Genomic DNA, 22644 nt, shown 5'->3' on the forward strand with positions numbered 1-22644 from the left:
TTTTCACTCATTTTCACACATTCAGTACATTATTTAACCCTCTCTTTTTCAAAGACCTCCTCCTGGACACAATCTTGGGAAAATTGAGGAAAATGATTATTTTCTGTGATATTGTTTTCTACTTTGAATTTAGACTATGTGAGCCTTCATGATACAGACCCTTTGTGTTTTCCAGCCAATACTTCCCAGTTGTAGTTGGGCGAGGGGGGGGGGCAGTGTGCTGGAGCCTATCCCAACTGACATTGGGCGAAAGGTGGGGTACACCTTGGACAGGTCACCAGACTATCACAGGGCTGGGTGGTGTGAATGCAAATGAGAACTTTTTTTCATTTAATAGAAATAAGTTGAAGTCATTGTTATTGAAATTGTTTTATTTCAGCTTCAGTAAACACACAGCCTTTATAAAATCCATACGTTGGTATCAAAAATGAGAACAGAGAGGTTCTATTTCCTGCAGGCCGGACTGGCGCTACTTTGATCACTGGGCGGAGCTGTGATGTGGTTGTCAGGTGGAGCTGTGATCTGGTTGTCAGGCGGCAGCGGTTTCCCCAAGTGGTGTCCTGTGGTGATGCCGTACGGCTGTGACTCTTGCTCCTCCTTCACTTTGGGCCACAGCTTGAACCCCCCCTGGAAGCTGAGGTCAAAGAGCTCGCAGGGGGCAAAGGTCAAAGGCTTTTCTGCCAACAGTCCTTTAAGTCGGGCTCGCCACCCATCCAGCATCATTTTTCGCACGGCGGGGGGGCAGTGAGCTGGACTCCAGAATATCTGAGGAGCAAGAACCTGAAACCCACAGAAGTGCAGAGTGCCATTCTGAAAGACACAAGAGATGAAGAGAGACGAGTTCACAACACTGTACAAGGACAGGCAGAAAATGACCTCCTCTTAATTGTGTGAGTGCACGTACACTCTAAAAATGACTCATGGGGTCAGTGGAGAACACTTGAAACTAAGAAGTTTGTTTCATCAACATGTTTTAATCAGTTGACAACTTATTTTAAGAAGCTGATCAAAATCAAAACATTTTGACATTTCTGAGTAGGATGGAAATAAAATCAATACGTTTGAATATCTTAAAAAAATAATTTGCCCAATAAATATCATCACAACGTTCGGATAATTATCAGGTTGATTCAACTTAATTTTTTTTCTCAAGGTCAAGTGATCATGGTTGATCTGCCCTAACTGAGTTTGTCAGATTATCAAAGACTCATAGGACTGGCTCAATAATTCCAGAGTTGGAACTCCTTAAAAAGGTGGATGCAAATTGTTACGTTAAGTTAAAACAGTGGATATTTTTTTTCAAGAGTGTGTGTGTGCAGGTGTGTGTGTCTGACCTGTAGAGGCCACAGTGTAATGTTGATGTCTCCATTGATCCCGTCAGGATGGAACATCGTCTGTGTCGCTCCAGTGGTGAAAGACAACATCGCTTTCTTATCCTTCAAGGACACACAAAAAGAAATGTATTATCCATCATGAAGAGAAGAAACAATTTATAACTCACTGTGATGTAGCTGTAAGAAAATATAAAGACAAAAATAATAATAATTTAATTTGTGCTTCACCACATGCATATGAGAATTAAACAATAAAATAGAGTAAAAATAAAAAATAAATTAAATGAAAATAAAATAAAAAAAACAATCTTAAGAACGATGCAAAATAGTGCACAGAAAGGCAAACGAAACAAAAAGAAATAACACCACATATAAAGGCATTTAAAAATCCTTCCTTTAATATCCTGGCGAGGCTATGACTCTTCTCAGGCAGAGGATTCGAGGGCCTCGGGGCCCTGATGGCAAAAGGCCAGAACAACCCAATCGCCAGAGCAAATGTTTTGATTGTACGTTTCTCAAAGAACAAATACGTCACATTTGGACATCATCATGTAGCAGATAAGTTGAAACTTTACATTTTGCTGTGGTTAATGTGTAGTTATGTTGAGGTACAAAAACCCCTTAGCTTTGGTTTGGAAAGAATCAAGTTTTGGCTTAAAGGAAATGGCCACTTTAGAATGAAAATACAGACAGTACTTACTGACCCTCATGCCGGCAAGAAGTCCAGTGTAGTTTTTAATCCACAAAACTCATTCGGGGTATCGGAGGATAACAGCTAGCCGGAATAACAGCTACACTTGAAGTGCATGGAACCCACATTTTGAAAATAATAATAGTAATAAAAATCCGCTAATGCATTTTAAAAACGTCAGAGCGGCTCGTCCATCATAATCCAAGTGCCCTGAAGCCGCAGCATGCAAAACTGACTTGAAAAGACATAATTTATTCCACTTTTATAGCATCATTTCTCACCATGGTCAGTTAGCCTGCCCTGCAGCAGTGCTGTGTTTACATGGCAACTCGCACGAGACTCGAGAACTAGCACCACCACTAGCCATCAGCTAGGCTTGGACTTTGATTATGACGAACGAGACGCTCTGACGTTTTTGAAATGCATTAGTAGAGTTTTATTACATTTTCAAAATGTGGGTTCCGTGCACTTCAAGTGTAGCTGTTATTCCGGCTAGCTGTTATCCTCCAATACCCCTTACGAGTTTTGTGGATTAAAAAACTACACTGGACTTGTCGGCATGAGGACACTGGACACTAATATATAAACATGATGAATAATAATCCAGTAAAACACAGCTGTAATTATATTAAATGTTTCTTCATAAGAGAAGTTATAACTGTAGGAAATATTGTACCTCAATAAACATGTTCTGATATCTGTTGTTTACAAACACACCATAATGTGTTGTGATAAACTATTTATCTTTTCTTTACTGCATATAAATGTTTGTTTGACATCAGAATTTTGTACATCTTGATTTGTTTTTATATTCATGTATGAAACATATTTACTGCTTGTATTTCCTTCAAAACTAAACATTACTGCAGGTTTTTTACTTTGAAGAAATGAATGGAGCGATGTAAAGCTGACTTTTGCTTCATCATCCTGCGTACTTTATTTAATTATAATCCTGTGTGTTGGCTAAAGAGCTGTGTTGTCCAGCTGAGAGAGACTGACCTTGAACACACCGTAGTTGTACATCTTCTCCAGGGAGAAAGCGAAGCCTTGTGTGAGCACTCGGTCCATCCAGCCCTTCATGATGGCCGGCACACTGAACCAGTACAGAGGAAACTGCAAGAAGAGACGCAGCGAGTCACACTCATATTCATCTTTTACTAATTTTCTTTTGTCTTTGATTTTACACATCACACACTGAATCTGTTGAGTCTGTGTCCTTCGTTTTACTCATATATATGGAGACACATTAAATACTGTACATATTATTTCATGACTTTTTATGACTGACGTTTTTATCAAACAAACAAGAGGACATAGTGACTTTGTTGGGGACTATTTTTGGCAGTGGATTAATCCACATCTGGTGCTGTAGTGAGTATTTGAGTCAGCAGGACGGTGTGTGTGTGTGTGACCAAGTCGAAATAAACTACAGTGTGTGTGTTGTGTGACAGTGTGGCTCACTCCGTATGTTTCTACAAACCACAGATACTGATAGATAGATAGATATGTGGAAACACGTTACAAACACGGCAGGGAATGTTCTGAAAAAATTCCCACTTTTGTTGTTTGTTGGTCTCAAACAGTGGTCTGCAGCTTGGCAGGGGTCTCACTGAAGTGACACACCATATGATACTCTGTGTGCATAATCTGAAGTACATCACTCTGGAAATATTTATATGATACATATGAATTATAGAAATGTAACATATTCCTGGTTTGCAGAGACATACAATCCCAACAGGGGGCGTGAATATAGACACTAAGTACGTTTACATGGACAGTTTAATTCCACTTTCATTTGGAATGAAAGGCCATTCCGATTAAAAGTGGTCACGTAAACGGTCGTTCTGACTGAAAATTAAATCTGATTAAAGGGGGTGGTTTATTCCGTTTGTCATTCCGAATGAAAGAATTTTGTGTGCATGTATACACTCATTCCTCTTTAAGTTCATTCCGGTCTTTCTGCACATGCTCGTTTCCTTGCCCTTCTGGCGCCATGACGTATACAGCGCGCATAGCAACGGGCTGAGATAGAGCAGTCGGACTCGTTGCACTCACCGGTTTCCATTCGCCACAGCACGGTCTTCTATCTCCCTTCTTCGACCTTCTACCTCCCTTCTCCTCCTCAACAGACGAAGCATTAGCAGAACAAGGTTGTTGTCGTACTGCTGCTTCAAGAATATAAGCAAAACAAGCCTGAAAAAGGCACTAAGAACGGCGTCGTCAAACATCTTGTTATCCAGAGGGAGGACTATAATGTTTTCTTCCAGTAAACGTAAACACGTAACATCTGCCCCGCCCCCTATCCAATCAGAAACCTTCCCTGCCCCAAACCTTGCGTGGACCCAAATAAAGGCGATTAAACTGATCTCCCATTCGGAATGAATATTTCCCATGTAAACTACCTGGAAAGACTTTAATTCCAAATGATTTCATTCAGATTTATTTCATTCTGAATGAGAAGCCATCATGTAACCGCACCCAGTGCAGGTGGTGCAGTTGCACTGGGGCCCCTGGAGTGGAGGGGCCTGATTGCCACCTGGAAATACGCCCATGTTCAAAGACGAATTCGAGTTAAACCAAAAATGCAATTTTTTTAAATACACCCTCAAAAGGGCAAACCCATCGCCATCATGGTTTTCTGTTTTTATATCATAGTAGCAATCTATAACAAACTACAAACTTATTCTACATAAACTTTAAAAAACTATAATTCAACTATAAAGAATATTTAGTTAAACTAATACGTTTTTTTCTTTGTAGTTTTTGACATATACAGATATGGAATGATGAATGCCGGGTAATATGTAAACTAACGCTGTCCAATATCAGTTCTCTGTTTAATCACGTAACAAGATGGTATGATTTACAGCAGCTAGTTTAACTGAAAAATCCCTCAAGACTGACGAGCTGACGAGCTGGGCACATCTGCAAGTGGATATAACATAAAAGCGTCAGTAAACACACACGCGTATATACGTAGATATATATATATATATATATGTATATATATATATGTATACACAGCCAGAACTCTGTGTGTCTTTGTGCTTCATAGCTAGTAACTACGGCACACTGGGGCCCATCATCATAATGTGCACTGGGGCCCATCATCATAATGTGCACTGGGGCCCATCGTAACTACCTTACGCCACTGATCCAAACACTTTCTCCTGGTGACTGAGCTGTGAAGAGGAAATCTCAGGCTGTAGATACAGACCTGTTAGTCAATAGATTCACAGATTCACTTGATAATTAATTTATTGCTAACAAATATTTACAGCGTTTCTTGTTCCACAGTTTGGTAACCTAGATACATTTCTGTTACTGCAATGCCACCTGCAGACACCACGGCCACAGTTAGAAAAAGACTGTATGCTTCCACTGGTGTGCAACACCACAGACTGCATCACCCTTCATGTAGTCTGAGTGGGCGGAAGTTCGCTGCATAGATCAGCCTCTCATTGGGCGGAACAAGCCCCCTGCTGAAGTCCCGCCCTACCACCTCCAGTTGAAGTTTTAAATATGTCCTTTACTAACGTTTGCTGTGTTTGATCTTGCGGGGATGTAGCCATTTTTCTGCCATGGTTCGCGTCCTGTAGGCGATATTTTTGTGGGCGTGTTACACCAAAACCTGTTTTCCCCCGGGCACCGTTGCTGTGGCACCGCCCAGAACGATTGTGATTGGTTGAAAGAAATAAAAAAAAGCCGTGGCGTTTTTTTTCTCCAATCTTAAAGTGAGAGTCGGCGCAGCCAGACCTTTCTTTTCTTGAGAAAGGTCTGGTGAGCGAGACTACCCTTCATGTATCACTGCATACCCTTTACAGGTCACTGCCACCCAGTGGGCAGATGGTGTATTACACCAAAACGTAAACACAAAGGCAAACATATTTTTTATTTTTCATTTCTTTCAGCCTTATCCTTCAGGAAGAATAAGGAACACATGATTTTGATTGGTTGTTAAAGCTCTCTCAGATTTTTATGTCTGGATGAAAAACAAACAGCAGGAACTAGCGATGTGTGTGACCTCTGACCTGGAAGATGACAAGCTCCGCCTCCTCCACTTTGCGCTGCTCAGCTACGATGTCATCACTGAGGCGGCCGTCCATCCAGGCGTGCATGGTCTCCTCGCCATACTGGAACAACTCTGGATTCTTCAGGTCACCTGAACGCAACACACATGGTCAGAACAAATAAAACTCAAACTGTATCCTCTCCCTGTTGTTCCTTCATCACCATTAACACACACACTGTAGTTTATTTTGACTCAGTCCCACACACACCGTCCTGCTGCCACATATTCTCACTGTAGCACCAGATGTGGATTAATCCACCGCTGAAAATAGTCCCCAACAAAGTCACTATGTCCTCCTGTTTGTTTGATAAAAACAACTTAAGAAAATTTCTGAGACTTTAACAATTAAACTATGCATAGTTGTGTTTTTAATTCACATCTTAAGAAGGAGCTGTGAGCCACAGACAGAAAGTCAGACAGTGTTCTTGATCTTTTCACAGGATTTGTTGACAACAAGAAAACTACAGATTATCACCATCAACAGTTTGTGCCCAAACATCCAGAGGGGATCACATGGGACCTTTGAAGGTCATTAGCTTAAAGAATCGTAACAGTGAGGTCACCGATGATGTCGTCCTGCGTGGCGTTAGCTCTGAAGTTCATGGCATACAGGTCAGACACGAGCACCTTGTAGCCCTGCGCCGCCAGCTCCTCCGTCGCCACATCACGTACTGCCGAGTTGAAGGAGCCCAGACTCTGGTGGGCGTACACGATCAGGGCCGTCTTCTGAGCTGTGACACACACAAAGAAAACATTCATATTATCAGGAAAAGCAGTTTCCACACGACTTTTTAAAAGCAATATTTAAATTAAATATAAAAATATATTCAACTGTGTGGACCTTAAACTAATGACTAAAGAGAAATCTGGACCCTGTGGCTCGATCAGCTGGGAACCACTGACATAGAGATATAGAAGTGTTGGAGTGGGACTTATCAGCAGATAATATTTAATGACTCGGATCGGTTGCAAAAAAACTCCCTAATAAGAATCCATCAATGACAACAACATCTGGGTTGCTCAGTTGTGAAACATTTCTTTATCTGTTATTTCTCCTCCTCTTTAATAAAGATCAATGGACTTATGTTTCTAACTTTTTAATAAGTCATCAATTCTGCTGATAGAAACGTTTAAAAAAAAAGTCACTGATAAAGTTTAATGGTTTCCAATAAGCCAGCAGCTCTGCACCAACTGTGTCACTACGTATATGGCGTCATAAATAAAGGGTGAGGAGCTGAACATGTCCAGTAAATGATCAGCTGTTTCATAAGTGTTGTGAGCCGACATCTGGTCCAAATTATAAAGACACCCTCGTGTTTTTCTGCAGAAACAAAGCCTCAAATGAAATTCTGTAAAATCTGTTTATGGCTTTCTACAAGAAAAAAAACAACAAACGGCATCTTTTGTTGTTGTTGTCTCCACATGAGGAGTTTTTACAACAATGCACAAAGTCTGCAGCTGTAAATGTTATTGTTGCTTTCAAACAGAACCCCACAGGTTTTAGGCAACAGAGTTCTGTCCAACGTCCTGGCTTCAAACACAAGCTCACTGAAGGGTTCTTTCAGCCTTGCTTTTTGTTTCGTACACGGACAGCTGCAGGTCTTCTACAGAGCGCAGTCACCTGGTGAAATTCTCTGACTAAACTGCACTTTGTCTCTTCTTCAGAGCTCAGAGTCAGACCACGGTTGTGTGCATCTTTTTGCGCAGTGTTACAGCTAGTGTAAATAGGTTCATTTTGTCTACTCAGATTAGATTCAGTGTAGAAAGGTTTCTTTTTTCAGACAATGCAAAACTACATCTCCTTAAAAACTCATTGTCTGAAAAAAGAAACCTTTCTACACTAAGTGTTACAGCTGTTCTGTGCTGCTGTCCCTTCTCCCTCCTTTGCAGATCTGCTCAGGTGTGCTGCACTGCTTAACAAGGTGCGCTGGCACCTGGCATGGAGGAGATGTTTAGGAGCTCCTGTGCAGAGGAGCAGCAGAGGGGAGAGGCCTCTGGTGTGGGGACTGCTGCTCCTGCTGCCTCTCAGCCTGGAGCTTTGCTGTCTGCTTTGCTTTTTTTGTTGTTAATAAATCTCATGGATCTGAGTGTTTTAAAGGTGTTTATGTGGTTACTTTGGATCAGTGATGGAGTTTTGTTCACCCCACAGGGCCACCCAAGGGTGGGGCCTAACACCCATGTATTGATCAATACATATATACAACAATACTACCTACATATATCAGCCAAAACATTAAAACCACTGCAGGTAAGGTGAGAAACATTGATCATTTCATCACAATTCAGTGTTCTGCTGTGAAACCTTTAGTGCCCTGTGCTGTCTGACATCAGGGCGTTGGCGGTGGATCCTTTGAGTCCTACAGGTTGTGAAGTGGGGTACCGGCACGTCCCATGATTACCAGATCTGGGGAATTTGGAGGCCAGTTGGACGCCTGGAGCTCTTTGTCACGTTTCCTTGGCCACTCCTGAGTTGTGTTTAAGGTGTGGCATTGTGCATTGTCCTACTGGGGAGGCCACTGCCTTTGAGGAATGTCGTTGCTATGAGGGGGGCACTTTGTCTGCAATGAGGTTTGGGTGGGTGGAGCGTGTCGGGTGGCAACCGCATGAATGCCAGGACCCACGGTGCCCAAGCAGAACACTGGATTGTAATGAAATGATGAATGAACTGAACTAAACTTTTTTTTCATCGTACAGTGTGTATGAAACACTTACACAAAGAGAAAGACAATAAACTCTGAACCTTAAATTGTTACTGAGTTAATGTTGCTGCAGACACAAAGATTCATCACTGAAACATGAAGACTTTTGATCATAAAGAGTTTATGATTAATCTGACCACTTCAGTTAATGATTTACTACCTACTCACAGAGTCATGTGTTACAACTTATACAGAGAGCCTCATGTTTTTGTGCAGAAACAAAGCCTGAAATGAATTTCTGTAAAATCTGTTTGTCATTTTCTACCAGAACAAACAACAATACATGTCCTCCTTTTGTTGTTGTTGTCTCCAGAGAAGCTTCCGGAGAGCCGGTGTTACTGTAACACAAGCGGTGCTGTGATCTTTGACCGTGCAGGCAGATAATACAGCAGCAGGAACAACACAGTCTCTCTGTGGAGTATCACATGATGACATTTAAGGAGCTGTGAAACGTGTTTTACAAAGCGACTCGCTGGGCGTCAGCGGCACGTTATTGTTGTTGTTTATTATTGTGACGTTATAATGCATAATAACGTGGGTGATGACGCAGTGAGGTCATTCTGTCAGCTGCATGTTGTGCTGTACTCATACTGTTCTCTGTTTCATATTCTGTGGTGCTGCACTGTAGATATTATGTTGTAAGTACAGTATATACTGCTATATTACCTCATGTCGCCTTATATTTTTAATCCCGTACTACATTACACCAACAAGACCTCATCCCAACTCATCAAATATCATCGCTTTGTCAGTGGCTTTTCACATTCACATATTATGTGCTAGGTGTCCTTGACATTCAGGGACCCCGCTACCAACACAGAACAGCAACAAGAGCAGGCTCTGCATTCATACGGAAAAGCAAACAGCGGGCTCTCCGGCGAAAGTCTGGGGCTCGTTGGACCCATCCACCCCTTTTTAAAAAAAAATATTTTTATTTAATATCTTTGTCTAATTTTATATTTTAAGTTTGGCCAGAGCAGCGTTAAGACATTTCCACCATAGACTGATGCAGAAAAGGTCCCATTAATGCAGGAAATTAAGTGTTGGATGCTCAAAGACCTCAGACGTCCTGCTGATATGCATCCCTACTGATGTCCAGACAGACTGATGCTCTTGTCTGCATGACTGGAACAGTAGCTACTAATATAAAAAAAAATAAATATCTGTAAAAGACGAGCTGCTGTCTGTGACTTTAAAAAAATATATATATATTTATGAGAGGGGTGCCCTTTGGTTTTTTTTTTCTGCATGAGCACCAGTCCCCCAAAATGTCTGTGCATGGCACTGCTAGTTTTCCAGCTCCTTATATTATGTTGTACCGGCGGCAGCGTTTCGACCTGATGACGTTCAGTGTATCATACTGGCACAAGAGGTGTTATCCCGCCATGTTACAAACTGACACTGCCCGGCAGTGTATCACACCGCCGCGCAAGGTGTCTTTTGGCATCAGGTGTCTGAAATCACTGACACAGCAGTGGTATTTGACAACTTCAGATTGAGAATGGGCTGATTGTGCTCAGCGGTTACTAAGTACATTTACTCAAATGCTATTTAGGTACAATTTTGACATACTTGTACTTTATTTGAGTATTTCGACTTTCTGCTACTTTATTGTTCTTCCAGGGTTCCAACAAAATTTCAAAATGTCGCCACGACTCTTGAAGGACACCGAAATTTTTTATTCCTTCCTGTCCCACTTGCCCGGTGTTTCAAACATATCAGATCCAAACTCTATTCAAACATAATTTCAGTTTGGTGGCGCACATGAAGGGAGTGACGGAGTGCAGGGAGAAAATAAAGAAAACGCGCTTGATGGTGAACAAAATGTTGTCACATGCTGACGCATATTAAAGCCACATTTGTTGTCAGCTGGACAAAATAAATTTGCTGTTATGTTGCATCAGGGCCTGTGTCCACATGACGTGTTTTTCTCAGAATCTTTTTTTCAATTGTTTCCAATTAGGAAAGAGCATATGTGGTCGCGCCCGGTGTCCATCACTCATGCACTCAGTCCAAAATCCACGTAGTTACAGTATCTGGGTTTGTAAGTGGAGGTAGTGCAGCGGGGTCTTTGGTTGTTGGGTCATATGGTCGATGTTTTTATCGTAATTCATTTAATATCGTCTAAATATCGTTGCTAAACCTCCGTAGCGACACAATAACACAGTGTGATTCTCACAAGATGGATTTTCCATCTGAAACATTTAACACAGCAGTGAGGTTCACATTTGCTAAATCAGGAAAGTGTTTCAGAGATGGAGACGGAGTTGCTAATAATTTAGCCTTTTTGCTAATTGGAGCCAAAAGCTCACAGCTGCTGCTTCATGTTTATGTAGCTAACATTAGCTAGAGCCTCGAATCACAGTGTGTCCTCTGCCTCATTCCCCACCACTGCAGACCACCTCACTGAGAGGGGAGCAGGCAGCACTGAACGCCAGTCAGCAGCCACAGAAAATTGATGCCAGCCAGCACAAACTCCAGCTCCGAGGGACCAGACAGCCCAGAATCCACACCAGATCAGCAAACTCTCTGTTGCTGTTGTTACACAGATTAGACCCAGCGCTGCAGCTGACCACCAGCTGATGCTGGGGGATTTGTGCTGGCTGACTTTGAGCTGCTAAAGCCACCGACCGGAGGTTGCTGCCTCGCTCTCCTCCCGGGGCAGCATACCACAGCAGCGTGGAGCAAGGCGGAGGGACCGCGCGGTGGCTAGCAGCAAGTTCTTATCTCATTTGTGATCTGATAAACAGATAGAGAGAGAAAGGCTGAGTGAATCAAGTAAGATGAAATAAATGAGTGCATGGGGAAACACTGAGTTATTGTTTAAAGCGCATGCATTAGCACATGTTTGTCTGGTGGGAGGGGCTTAAGACGGAGAGGAGTGAGCTGCAAGAGGAGGGGAGATTTTCAAATTTGGACTTTTTCAGATGTCTGCCTACCCCGGCTTTAGGTACAGGATCTGACTTCCAACACTTTTACTACATTATGTTAATATGTTATACTTTTTAATTACATTATATACTGTATTATATTTCTAAATAAACACATAAACAACTAGAAAAGCACTCGGAGAGCACAGACCTCCACCAAGCAACTCGGATTTCCCGCCATTTTATTATTTTATCAACTTCGCTACAACTAATCACCACCAAAATTTTATCATCTGTTCCTTGTCCTCAGGCTAATGATCAAACCAACGTGTGTCCTGAGGGTGAAATACAGACTGACATTTAAAAACAATAAAGAAAGCTCTATTCTTAAATCCACAGAAAAATCTACATTTTTGCTGTTTGCTCCAAAAATGGTGGCTTGGTTTGTCTAGAGAGAGCTGAGTGTCAGAGCAGCAGCAGAGAAACAGGATTTAAAGTATGTATTATAATTGATTTAAAACAGTTATTTGATATGATAAATTGCTCCCACACTAATGATCAAACCAGTGGTGTGTGTAGTTTTTGCAGTCCTGAGTGTGTGTCACAGATTGAAACTACACTGTAGAAACATAGGGAAACTGTTAAACTAAGATCCACAAAATCTACATGTGTGCTCTTTGTGTAAAAACTCTGTGAAGTATCCAAAGAAGAATCAAACAAAATTTGCCCAGAGTTTGGTTTGTCCTGAGAGAGTGGAGTGTCAGAGCAGCAGCAGCAGCAGCAGCAGAGAAAGAGATTTACAGGAAGTGAAAACAGTAAATGAGTGGAGTCTTACCCATGCTGTGTGTCTGCTGGATCCGTCTGCGCCGTAGACCTGGTTCCTGGTGGCTCTTATAGACCCTGTGGTGTTCTTTGCGTGAGAAACATGGTTAGATATCAGATGGAGCAAATGTGTCTCAAAGTCACAACTACACACCGGAGAGGAAGAGAAAAAAACTGTCTGCTGTCAGACTGTAGGACCGGTTTAGTAGAGTGTTTTGTAAGGGAGGAGTGTGTGTGTGTGTGTGGACTCACTGGTGATAAGATTGGTTTCATTTGGCCTGGAAAAGAATGTTTGGGTCACTTTCAAGGGATTATCCTCCGGGGTCATGTGGCTTAATAAACTCTTTAATCCGACTTAATTTCACTTTGTTAGAAGAAAAGTGGCGGAAGGCGTCAGTTTAGTAAAGCCTGAGCTGTTGGGTCAGGTCCCCGTGTTTGATGTCACCTGTCACCAGTTTCTCTACAGACTGGCTTTGATGACTGACTGGATGACAAAAGCTGGGGGAGAAGGTGTGAAAACCTTTCACACACTTTACACGGGATAAAGTAATTCCAATATATAATATAATAAAGGGGGTGGAGGAAAAAACCCATACAGCATAAAATCCCAATATTTTGCGTGGCGATATTGTATCGATACATTGCATTATATTCGTTATCAATTTGTGCAAATACACATTTTAATACACCCTTTGGTGCTAGAGTAATAAAATCAGTTGCTTGTTCGGTCCACTAGATGGTGCTGATATTTTTTTCCTGGTGAGGTCAGCAGCGGTCTCAGTCAGGATGAGGACAACAACTCACCAGTCTGCGAACTCTCCTTCTGTCGACTTCTGCTAGCCAGCCAGGTCGAGGTTTTGAAATGTTAACCTCAGTAAACATTGGGGAAAGATGGAGAAGAATGAACACCAGATGAACACTGCATGTACTGAATGAGTAATATGTTGCACTGCAGCCACTTTTCATAACGTCAGCTGTGATTTGTAGCATTTGTTGTATGATTTTGTTGTTTGGTTAGATGTTGTTTTGTATTTTCGTATTCATGTGTATTTATGTGAAACATTTAACATCCTGGGACACAAGACAAATTTCAGAATTTCATCTGCCAATAAAGCGAAATCAAATCAAATCAAATCAAATCAAATCAAATCAAACTAGCATCCTGCTGGACATTGTACAGGTGTTGGAAACAAACTGGACGACTGCATCAGTGCTGCATCAGTTTCCAACAGCATATCAGAAACTGTAACTTCCTTTGATTCATGGAAACTTGGCTAAATCCTGGACAGCGCCATTCAACCACGTGGCTCTTTTTCTATCTGCTGATCTAACAGAGCAGATGACTGTGGGAGAGAAGGAGAGGAGGAGTGTGCTTTATGGTGAATAAGGACTGGTGTGACAGTGGGAATGTGAGCTGCTGTCCTGTTCCTGCTGTGGATCACTACACTGTTCAGAGGCGGCTGCAGAGTGTTCACTGCCTATGTTTGGGAGGAGCAACCATGTGGCTGTTCGGTTAAAGTCGGGATGTGTGAACAGTTAAATCATTCCACAACCATGGACAGCTATGAAACAGCAGCCGGCAATGTAAGAAGGTGTAAAAAGAGAAGTTAGAGGAGCTGATGGGATCACACTTCACTGAGGTTGTACGTTGTATGACTCCATGTGACAAATAAATGATTGATTATTATCATTCAAACACTAAAGAGTGAAAACAGTTTGATTAATGTTGAAACTGGAAGTTTATTTACTGACCTTGGAAAGTTATTTAGTGGTTGGAGCTTTTGATTGTGTCACATGATCTTCTCCAGCAGACTGAGCATGCTCAGTTGACGTGTTAGATTATAGAGGTACAAATTTATGTTTTATCAAACTTGAAATTTGAACATCCACAATTCTACGACAACCAAGCGCACGACATCAGCTGAGGAAGATTATGTGATACGATCGACAGCTCTAGAGTAGCTGCTAAATGGACTTTGTGTTGAGATTACTGTGTGTTAGTGTTTCCATTGTAACAATCAGACACACACACGATGCTGATCAGTGTTTCCATGATAACCATCGGTTCAGTTTTCTGCTGGAATGAACAGAGCTCAGTGGTTTGAAGCATTTGTTCAATAGTTTTTTTAGGTTGAATTTTGACGTCTATCAGAAGTCAGACTCAGTCTGAAGCTACAGTCAAAGTCTGTCTCTGAACCAAATTAAAATCTGAATCCAAACAGCAGGTGACACGCTCTCCGTCAGTTATCCTGCGGTGGATCAGACACGCCTGCAGTGTGACGCATCTCAGACTCGACAGGCTGGAATGTGACAGGAATGTTACCTGAACACTTCTGTCACCTGCTGAGCGTCAGAGGAGACACCGACTCAGATTTAACCTGCCTGAAGAGGAATGTTTCAGATTCTCATCGTGCTTTCAGGTCAGAGGTCATCGTGTTACTGTATGCATCAACAGACACGCCAAGTAGGTAACTGCATTCATACAGACAGTGGAGGAAGAAGTACTCAGATCCTTTACTGCAGTAAAAGTACTAATACCACCCTGTGAAAGTTCTGCATTTGCAACCTTACTTTAAGTTTTTAAAGTACTTACAGTAAAAGTGCTGATTGTTGTAAAAAGGTTTCTGTAATATATTTAATATGTCATACTGTTATATAACTTTATCTTGTATGTTATTAGTGTTTTTGATGTGGTTGTTTTATTGTTAGGTTTGTTTCATTTATTCATTTTAATTGTAAAGCGTTCTGGGAGCGTGCTGCATGGTGATACTACAGTTAAAATAAAACTGACTGATTAATGTATCATATCTTTAAACAACCCTGTCTCACTCTGAGCCGAAAAGTCGGTCAATGACTTCTGGCGTTAGACAGTGATGATAAAAGCCATCCTTTCATGTTGGCATGACACATTGCCGGTTGCTGTTATTGTTTAATGGCGCCGAGTGGCGACAATTAAGGCAGTGAAAGTCCGAGTGTGGCGGGTGGGTCCAACAACCGCCGCCTTTATCTGGGAGGCCGGTGTTTGCTTTCTGTGTGACTGTAAAGCCTATTATTCTTTTTTCCTAAACATAATCACGTAATTTAGATTTTTTTGAATTTTGAAACGTGGACATGTGACGAGGTCACAGTGAGGATGTGATGACTTATATTAACACACACTAAGTATATTTATGTAATCATATTACATTATTCTGTCGCAGTCTATGTTATCATGTTACTCTTACATGTAATATACTTTGCTGCCAAAGGTATGTTTTAAAAAAATATATATATAACTAGTCCATAGCCACTGGTAGCTTTGTCAGCTTCTACCTATGCCAGTCCTCAGTGCCTATGTGCATTTTCACATAGATTGACCACGTCAGTGAGTAGAAAAACGTGGGACAGACAGAATGACTGACTGACAGAATGACACACTGACAGTTTCCGTGATTATGTACAGCATAGATACAGTCGGCAATGACGGGAACGCCCAAAAATGTCACATCCGGTTAGAGCCGAGGGGGAAAACAAACCGGTCTCTGCCATTAGCCACAATGCCGAAGAGTTGCTGTGTGCCCTTTTGCACCGCAAATAAACAAAAAAAATCACCAATTAAAGTTTTACATTTTACCAAATAATAAAACGGAACCACAAAGGAGGACTTCAAGCTATCAGAAGAGAGGACGAGTTTGGCAGATTATGGGACCCAACAACAAAACATGTGTATGTCTGCAGTCAGCACTTCATTTCAGGTAAGTTTAATGTAATGTTAACCATTTCCAAACAATCGTAGACTATGTCAGGGGTATCAGGAATATTAGATTAATTGTTTAAACGCTAGTGAACTTTGTACTACATTTGTAATTTGTGTAGATTTCCTCACAACACGTACAAAAGTACACATTCAGTACCTAAGTAAAAGTACAGATACTTGTGTACAAAAGTCTGGTAAAAGTAGAAGTACTAATTAAAGTTCTTTACTGAGTACGGTATATGTAAAAATAAAAGTGCTGGTTCTGGCATTGTGGCTAATGGCAGAGACCGGTTTGTTTTCCCCCTCGGCTCTAACCAGATGTGACGTTTGTGGGCGTTCCCGTCATTGCCGACTGTATCTATACCATACCATGACTTAGTCATACCAAACATTAGAAAACACCAACATTGGTCCACAGGGGGAGCCACAGCGATCGGTCGCATTTTAGCCATTTTGAAGCATTTTTCTGTTGTTATAGCGCCACCCAGTTGCCAATTAGAGTTAAATTTCTCCAGTCACCTTGAGGCGTCCTGTTCTACATATCTACCAAGTTTAGTAAAAATCCATATGGCGGTTAGGCCTAGATAAGAAATGAGCTCTCTAGCGCCCCCATTTTGTTTGATGGGGTCAATAATGAAGGGGTCCCTCAGATTATGTGTGGTCATATGCCTACAAAGTTGCGTGGTGATGGGTGAAACCCTTGAGATGTTATACACCTTTATGTGATGAGCCACGCCCTCCGCAATATTCATTGCTTTATAGAAGCTCAGTTTTAGTAAGTTTTCCAACTTTTGCCAAGAGGGAACTTTAGATATTGGTCCCTAGATTATGTTCACCCAGTTTCATGCAGATCGCTCAAACTTCCTAGGAAGAGATCCATTTGAAGTGTTTTTCAAAAAATTCAAAATGGAAATGGAAAATCTATATAAGCGGAAGTTATGGGTTCTTGAGGCAAATGTGTTCCTCATGAGGAGAGGCATCTCTGTGCAAAGTTTCATGTCTCTACCACATACGGGGCATGAGATATGCCCATTCAAAGTTTGACATTTCAATGGGTTGCTATAGCGCCCCCCTTTGGCCAATTGATGTAATATTGCTTCATTGGCATCCTCCCATGACCCTCTACCACTGTGCCAATTTCACATGGATTGACCAAGTCAGTCACTGTCCAGCAGCATTAAAGGAGCTATATGTAAGAAATCTAAAGCAAATAGTCATAAAATCCTCCTAATATGTCACAGAGACTAAGGAATAATGTTCATATAACATACTGATCTCACAGACAACAATAGTACAGCCAGAATATTCGCATTTAAAAAACATTTTTGCAGTCTGCAAATCATGTTTATGTTTTGAATTTGTGTTTTGGCCTGTTGCGCCACCCACCGCCGTCTACCAGTCACGCAGTCAGTAGAGCCTCAGCATCAGTTACAGTTACGACTGAGCTACAGCAGCACGGCAAGCAGCATTAGCATTGTCCCGGTACATAGCATTAGCAGCCTCCTCAGCTGTATCCTGGCAGCAGCGTTAGCAGCAAGAAGCCGGACTTGCTCGAACGGTCCGCTGGAAAACCGAAGATCAAGGACGCGGCGACGCGGCGCCCGTGGGCAAACAAATCTGTCTCCAGCGTGCGCTGTCTAGCAACCTCGAATCTGTAGGCGAGGGGAGCGGACACGACTCACTGCAGTATTTTGAATTTGAGTGCAGTAACCGTTTTGGCCACATTCTTACATACAGCGCCTTTAAAAAAAATGATGCCTCCCAGTGGTGTATCATACTGCAATGATAGGATGGCTGTTCTCATTGTTGTCTGACGCAGAAAACCACTGAACAAGCAGTGGTGTTTTACAACTTTGGAATGAGAACGGGTTGATCCCATGTCTTCATCAGAAAAAGCTAAATTTGGAAAAAGGTCTAATTACGAAAATCATAATGAAATATGTTGTTTACATGACCTGCATCAAATTCAGAACACTGTTATATTAGAGGGGAACTAGTGTGGATGTAATCGTAGCCACTCTGAGCATGTTAGCATGCTGATGTTAGCCTTTAGCTCAAAGCCCTGCAAGGTCTCAGTACAGCCTCACAGAGCTGCTGGCGTTGCTTTAGACTCTTGTTAATTGTCACATGACTTTGACCCGACTGTTTCCTGTCATCACCTGCACAAAGATAAAAACAGGTGCACTCAGGACTCATTATGTGCAGATAAAACCGTGTGTGCGTCCTTCCTGCCTGTTTCCAGTTCATGCACCTCAGGTTGTGACAGTTTTGTTTTTCAGCGAGCCCTGCGGGCGCAGCTGCTAATCCTGAGCTGCAGCGGCCTGAGAGACACGCTGAGAGCACACAGCAGAGACTCTGATCTTGTCGTGTTACTGGATCTCATTATTTCCCTCCAACATCATTAGCTGTTATTCAAAGTGAAAACTGTGCCGGCGTCACAGTCGGTTTGTTTCTCACAATCTCTGTCACCTGTTGCAGGAAAAAAACCTGCTGTAGGGCCAGGAAGTTTCCAGGAAATTTTCCAGGGGAAGTTAAAGGAATAGTTCACCCAGAAACAGTAAAAATAGTACTCACCTCCCTCAGCTCCATGGTGCTAGAAAAAATGACAAAATAAAGAAAGCATATCAGTGCAAACAGACTTCAACAGAAGCTGAAGGAAAGACAGCAAAAGTTTCTGAAAATTCCTGAGCAGCATTATCCAAGCATCTTGTACCCACTCGTGGACTCATGGAAATCCAAAAGCAACTACTTTTGCTAAACTACCGCCAAACAAAGCGTTCTAATTATTCCCCTGATAATCTGGATTATCCGAATAGGCTTTGCTTAGCAAATGCCATTCAATAAAAAACCTTTTCTGGGACCACAGAAAGCCGAGTGCAACACACTCTCACTGTGACCTCGTCACATGTCCACGTTTGCTCATGGACTTTGCACGTCCACATATGACGTCCAAGGTACCCTGGGTGTGTTGGTTGTTGACGTTCTGGGACGCCGTGTCAACTTCAGCCTGTTACATGCATTGTCTGTTTTCAAAATACACTTATGTTTTCACAGGATATGTACAGTTTGGATACAGTCTCTTTCAAAATAAAAGCACTACGTTGGTACAACAACTCCAATTGACATTTTTTTCCTTCAACAACAAACACGTGGTTACAGTTAGTCAACATACACACGTGTTTTGATTTAGGCAACAAAAGAAGGTAATTGGGTTTGGGAAAATAGAACAGGGCCTGGCTTTACAGTCTTACAGGAAGTGAACACTGACCTCCCGGGTGAAGGTTGGTGGTTGTTGGACCAATCCCCCCCCCCCCCCCAAGAATATTACTGGGATTTTGCCACCCTAGCCGCTGGTCAGTCTGGTCAGCTGCACTGTAAAGTGAAAGGAAATAACATATTCATACATGTCCTTGCAAATCATCACGTCATCACGTCTACACGTGAATAACCAAAATTACACACAAAATAAAGCCTTTTTTCCAACAGATAAACATCCAAACTTCGAACAGCGACACAGCAAACCTTGAAATATATCACCTCAACTCAACAGGTGAACTGCAGCAGCTGCTCCTGTGACCGGAGGACAACACTAACTGCAGCACTGAAAGATAAAAACATACATTAATATGTTTAATTTACTTTAGAATACAGGTAAAACTATTTAAAATGAATAACATAAAGTACAATGTAGAATTAACAGCAACCAGCACTTTGCCTTTCCACCCCTACTACCGATAGAGGGTCAGGACCCAGGCAGGCACGTAGCTCACACACCTGTGCTCCATGAGCTGCTCAACAGTTCAGGTGCTCTCACCTTGACTGGCCAAATTTTGCCTGGGTCCTAGTGTCCCCTGCTACATGTAGACTTTCTAATTGTTACATACCCTTTCAGGGCCACATCACAATGACGTCATTATTCATAAGCTATTTTATTTATTTATTAACAAGTTGGGGAAAAAGTACTCAAAAATGCGTCTGGCCCTACCTGGAGCCAGTGTTTGCTTTGTCCGTTCTGGGCTACTGTAGAAACATGGTGGTGCAAAATGATCTCCGTTGACGAATCTGCTCCCTCCCACATCTAATTCTGAGGTAACAAAACACAACGATTCTTATTTTCAGGTGATTATACACTAAAGAAAACAGACTGATTATATTGTATTCCATTTCTGCCAATAAACCCCCCTAAATCCTGCACACTGGAGCTTTTAAATGCTGGACCTTTAAAATGTGTCCTCTAAATGTTAATAAGGGCGAGGAAAAAAGCATCAGAATAGAGCTTGCTTATAAAACATTCTCAGGGTAGAATCCCCCTGGAACCTTGTGCAGAGGTCTGAGCTCAGCCCCAATGTCCTCAGATCCAAGAAACACCCTGTAACTGTATATGTATTCATACACTGTGTACTGTAGTTTATGTCTAGACTGTGAGGACTCATGCTGCAACCAACATGTGACTGCAGAGGTTGTGGTTTTCCAGCTGTTGCTTCTCCTCGGGCTCTCTTTGGTCACTGTTTACCCATGTGATGTAAAAGTGGACTGAGCAGAAGAGAGCTGCAGCAGAGACATGACATCATGTGATCACATACTCATGTTTTTATTATCAGGCTGCTGAGTTAATAATGTGACTAACTGTGAGCTGGCCAGTGCTCCCAGCCAGAGGAGCAATAGACTCTTAAAATAAAATCAACCGTTATTCCATTGACGGATTTTTATCTGCTGAGCAAAGAGCTCCAGACAACTCTTTTTCTAGCAACACTTTCCAGCTCCTCCTGGAGGATCCTGGGGCGTTCCCAGGCCAGATGAGACATACAATTCCTCCAGTGTGTGTAAGTCTGCCCCCGGGCCTCCTACCAGTGGGGCGTGCCTGGAAAATCTCTAACTTTTAGGATCCTGATCAGATGTTGAACCACCTGGGTGAACTTTATTAATCATCATTTCATTTGGTTATTAACAGTAAAATAACTGTTAACTAAAGTTTAATTAACAATCTATTTTCCAAATTATTAATGATGATTATTATAAATGTTTTCAGTGTGGCTTGAAATAGTACATCGTCATTTTTTAGTTGATATATACTTTATATTAAGAATCATAATCTACAAAGTTACTAAAGCTCTTAGGGCCGAGTCATACTGTACTTGTGCATCAGCTGTATGCAGAGCCCACGCAGGTAACCTACGTCCTCGTGAGCATTTATACTTGTGTGGTGGTGTGTCTGTGTCACTCTGCAGTTACACCTCCTGACCACCTGGTCAGTGGTGGGGTTTCTGTGAAGTGCTGTAAAGTTTAGTTGATTCAAAACACACATTAAACACACAATAAACACACGTTAAACACATGTTAAACACACATTAAACACATTAAACAGACGTTAAACACAGATTAAACACACATTAAACAGACGTTAAACAGACATTAAACACACATTAAACACATGTTAAACACACGTTAAACACACATTAAACACACATTAAACAGACGTTAAACAGACATTAAACACACATTAAACACACGTTAAACACACATTAAACAAACATTAAACAAACATTAAACACACGTTAAACACACATTAAACAAACATTAAACACACGTTAAACACATTAAACACGTTAAACACACATTAAACACACGTTAAACACACGTTAAACACATGTTAAACACACATTAAACAAACATTAAACACACATTAAACAAACAAACACACGTTAAAACACATTAAACACACATTGAACACACGTTAAACACATTAAACACATGTTGAACACACATTAAACACACGTTAAACACACATTAAACAAACATTAAACACACATTAAACAAATTAAACACACGTTAAACACACATTAAACACACGTTAAACAAACGTTAAACACACATTAAACACATTAAACACACGTTAAACACACATTAAACACACATTAAACAAACATTAAACACACGTTAAAACACATTTAACACACGTTAAAACACATTAAACACACGTTAAACACATTAAACACACGTTAAACACATGTTAAACACACATTAAACAAACATTAAACACACGTTAAACACACGTTAAACACACATTAAACACACGTTAAACACACGTTAAACACACATTAAACAAACATTAAACACACATTCAACAAACATTAAACACACATTAAACACACATTAAACAAACATTAAACACACGTTAAACACACATTAAACACACGTTAAACACACGTGAAACACACGTTAAACACACATTAAACACACGTTAAACACACATTAAACACATGTTAAACAAACATTAAACACACGTTAAAACACATTAAACACACGCTAAAACACATTAAACTCATGTTAAACACACGTTAAACACGTTAAACACATGTTAAACACACGTTAAACACACACACATTAAACAAACATTAAACACACGTTAAACACACA

The 22644-nt window shown here is 41.3% G+C and overlaps 1 protein-coding gene and 1 long non-coding RNA gene across 5 annotated transcripts; both read right to left on the reverse strand.

Moving 5' to 3' along the window:
- Positions 1–353: 353 nt before the first annotated feature.
- On the reverse strand, positions 354–19151 carry nqo1 (NAD(P)H dehydrogenase, quinone 1). Of its 4 annotated transcripts, XM_078173210.1 has the most exons (10): positions 18945–19151; positions 18802–18820; positions 13296–13361; positions 12744–12769; positions 12505–12579; positions 6659–6831; positions 6060–6185; positions 3025–3138; positions 1335–1436; positions 354–810 (listed from the first exon to the last, which is right to left on the reverse strand). In XM_078173210.1, exons 5-10 carry the CDS (start codon positions 12506–12508, stop codon positions 445–447), a joined length of 885 nt encoding a protein of 294 aa, XP_078029336.1. In that variant the 5' UTR covers positions 12509–12579; positions 12744–12769; positions 13296–13361; positions 18802–18820; positions 18945–19151; the 3' UTR covers positions 354–444. The 4 variants fall into 4 exon arrangements, with proteins under 4 accessions (XP_078029336.1, XP_078029334.1, XP_078029330.1 ...); XM_078173208.1 differs by lacking the exon at positions 12744–12769; XM_078173204.1 differs by lacking the exons at positions 12744–12769; positions 13296–13361.
- Positions 19152–19538: 387 nt separating this feature from the next.
- LOC144458961 (uncharacterized) lies at positions 19539–20037 on the reverse strand. Its single transcript, XR_013488291.1, has 3 exons — positions 19912–20037; positions 19765–19828; positions 19539–19599 (listed from the first exon to the last, which is right to left on the reverse strand). It is a non-coding gene; the product is annotated as an uncharacterized LOC144458961 (long non-coding RNA).
- Between the last annotated feature and the right edge of the window lie 2607 nt (positions 20038–22644).

Source organism: Epinephelus lanceolatus, chromosome 2, assembly GCF_041903045.1.
Source record: "Epinephelus lanceolatus isolate andai-2023 chromosome 2, ASM4190304v1, whole genome shotgun sequence".
NCBI classification, from domain to species: domain Eukaryota; kingdom Metazoa; phylum Chordata; class Actinopteri; order Perciformes; family Serranidae; genus Epinephelus; species Epinephelus lanceolatus.

Bases quoted from the DNA above. Each gene is read 5' to 3' on its own strand.
- nqo1 (XM_078173203.1), bottom strand. From the start codon at position 12,819: ATGACCCCGGAGGATAATCCCTTGAAAGTGACCCAAACATTCTTTTCC. The intron at 12,580-12,743 runs GTGAGTCCACAC...TCTCACGCAAAG, and splicing joins TGAAACCAATCTTATCACCA to AACACCACAGGGTCTATAAG. The intron at 3,139-6,059 runs GTCAGAGGTCAC...CTCTTCTTGCAG, and splicing joins CGGAGCTTGTCATCTTCCAG to TTTCCTCTGTACTGGTTCAG.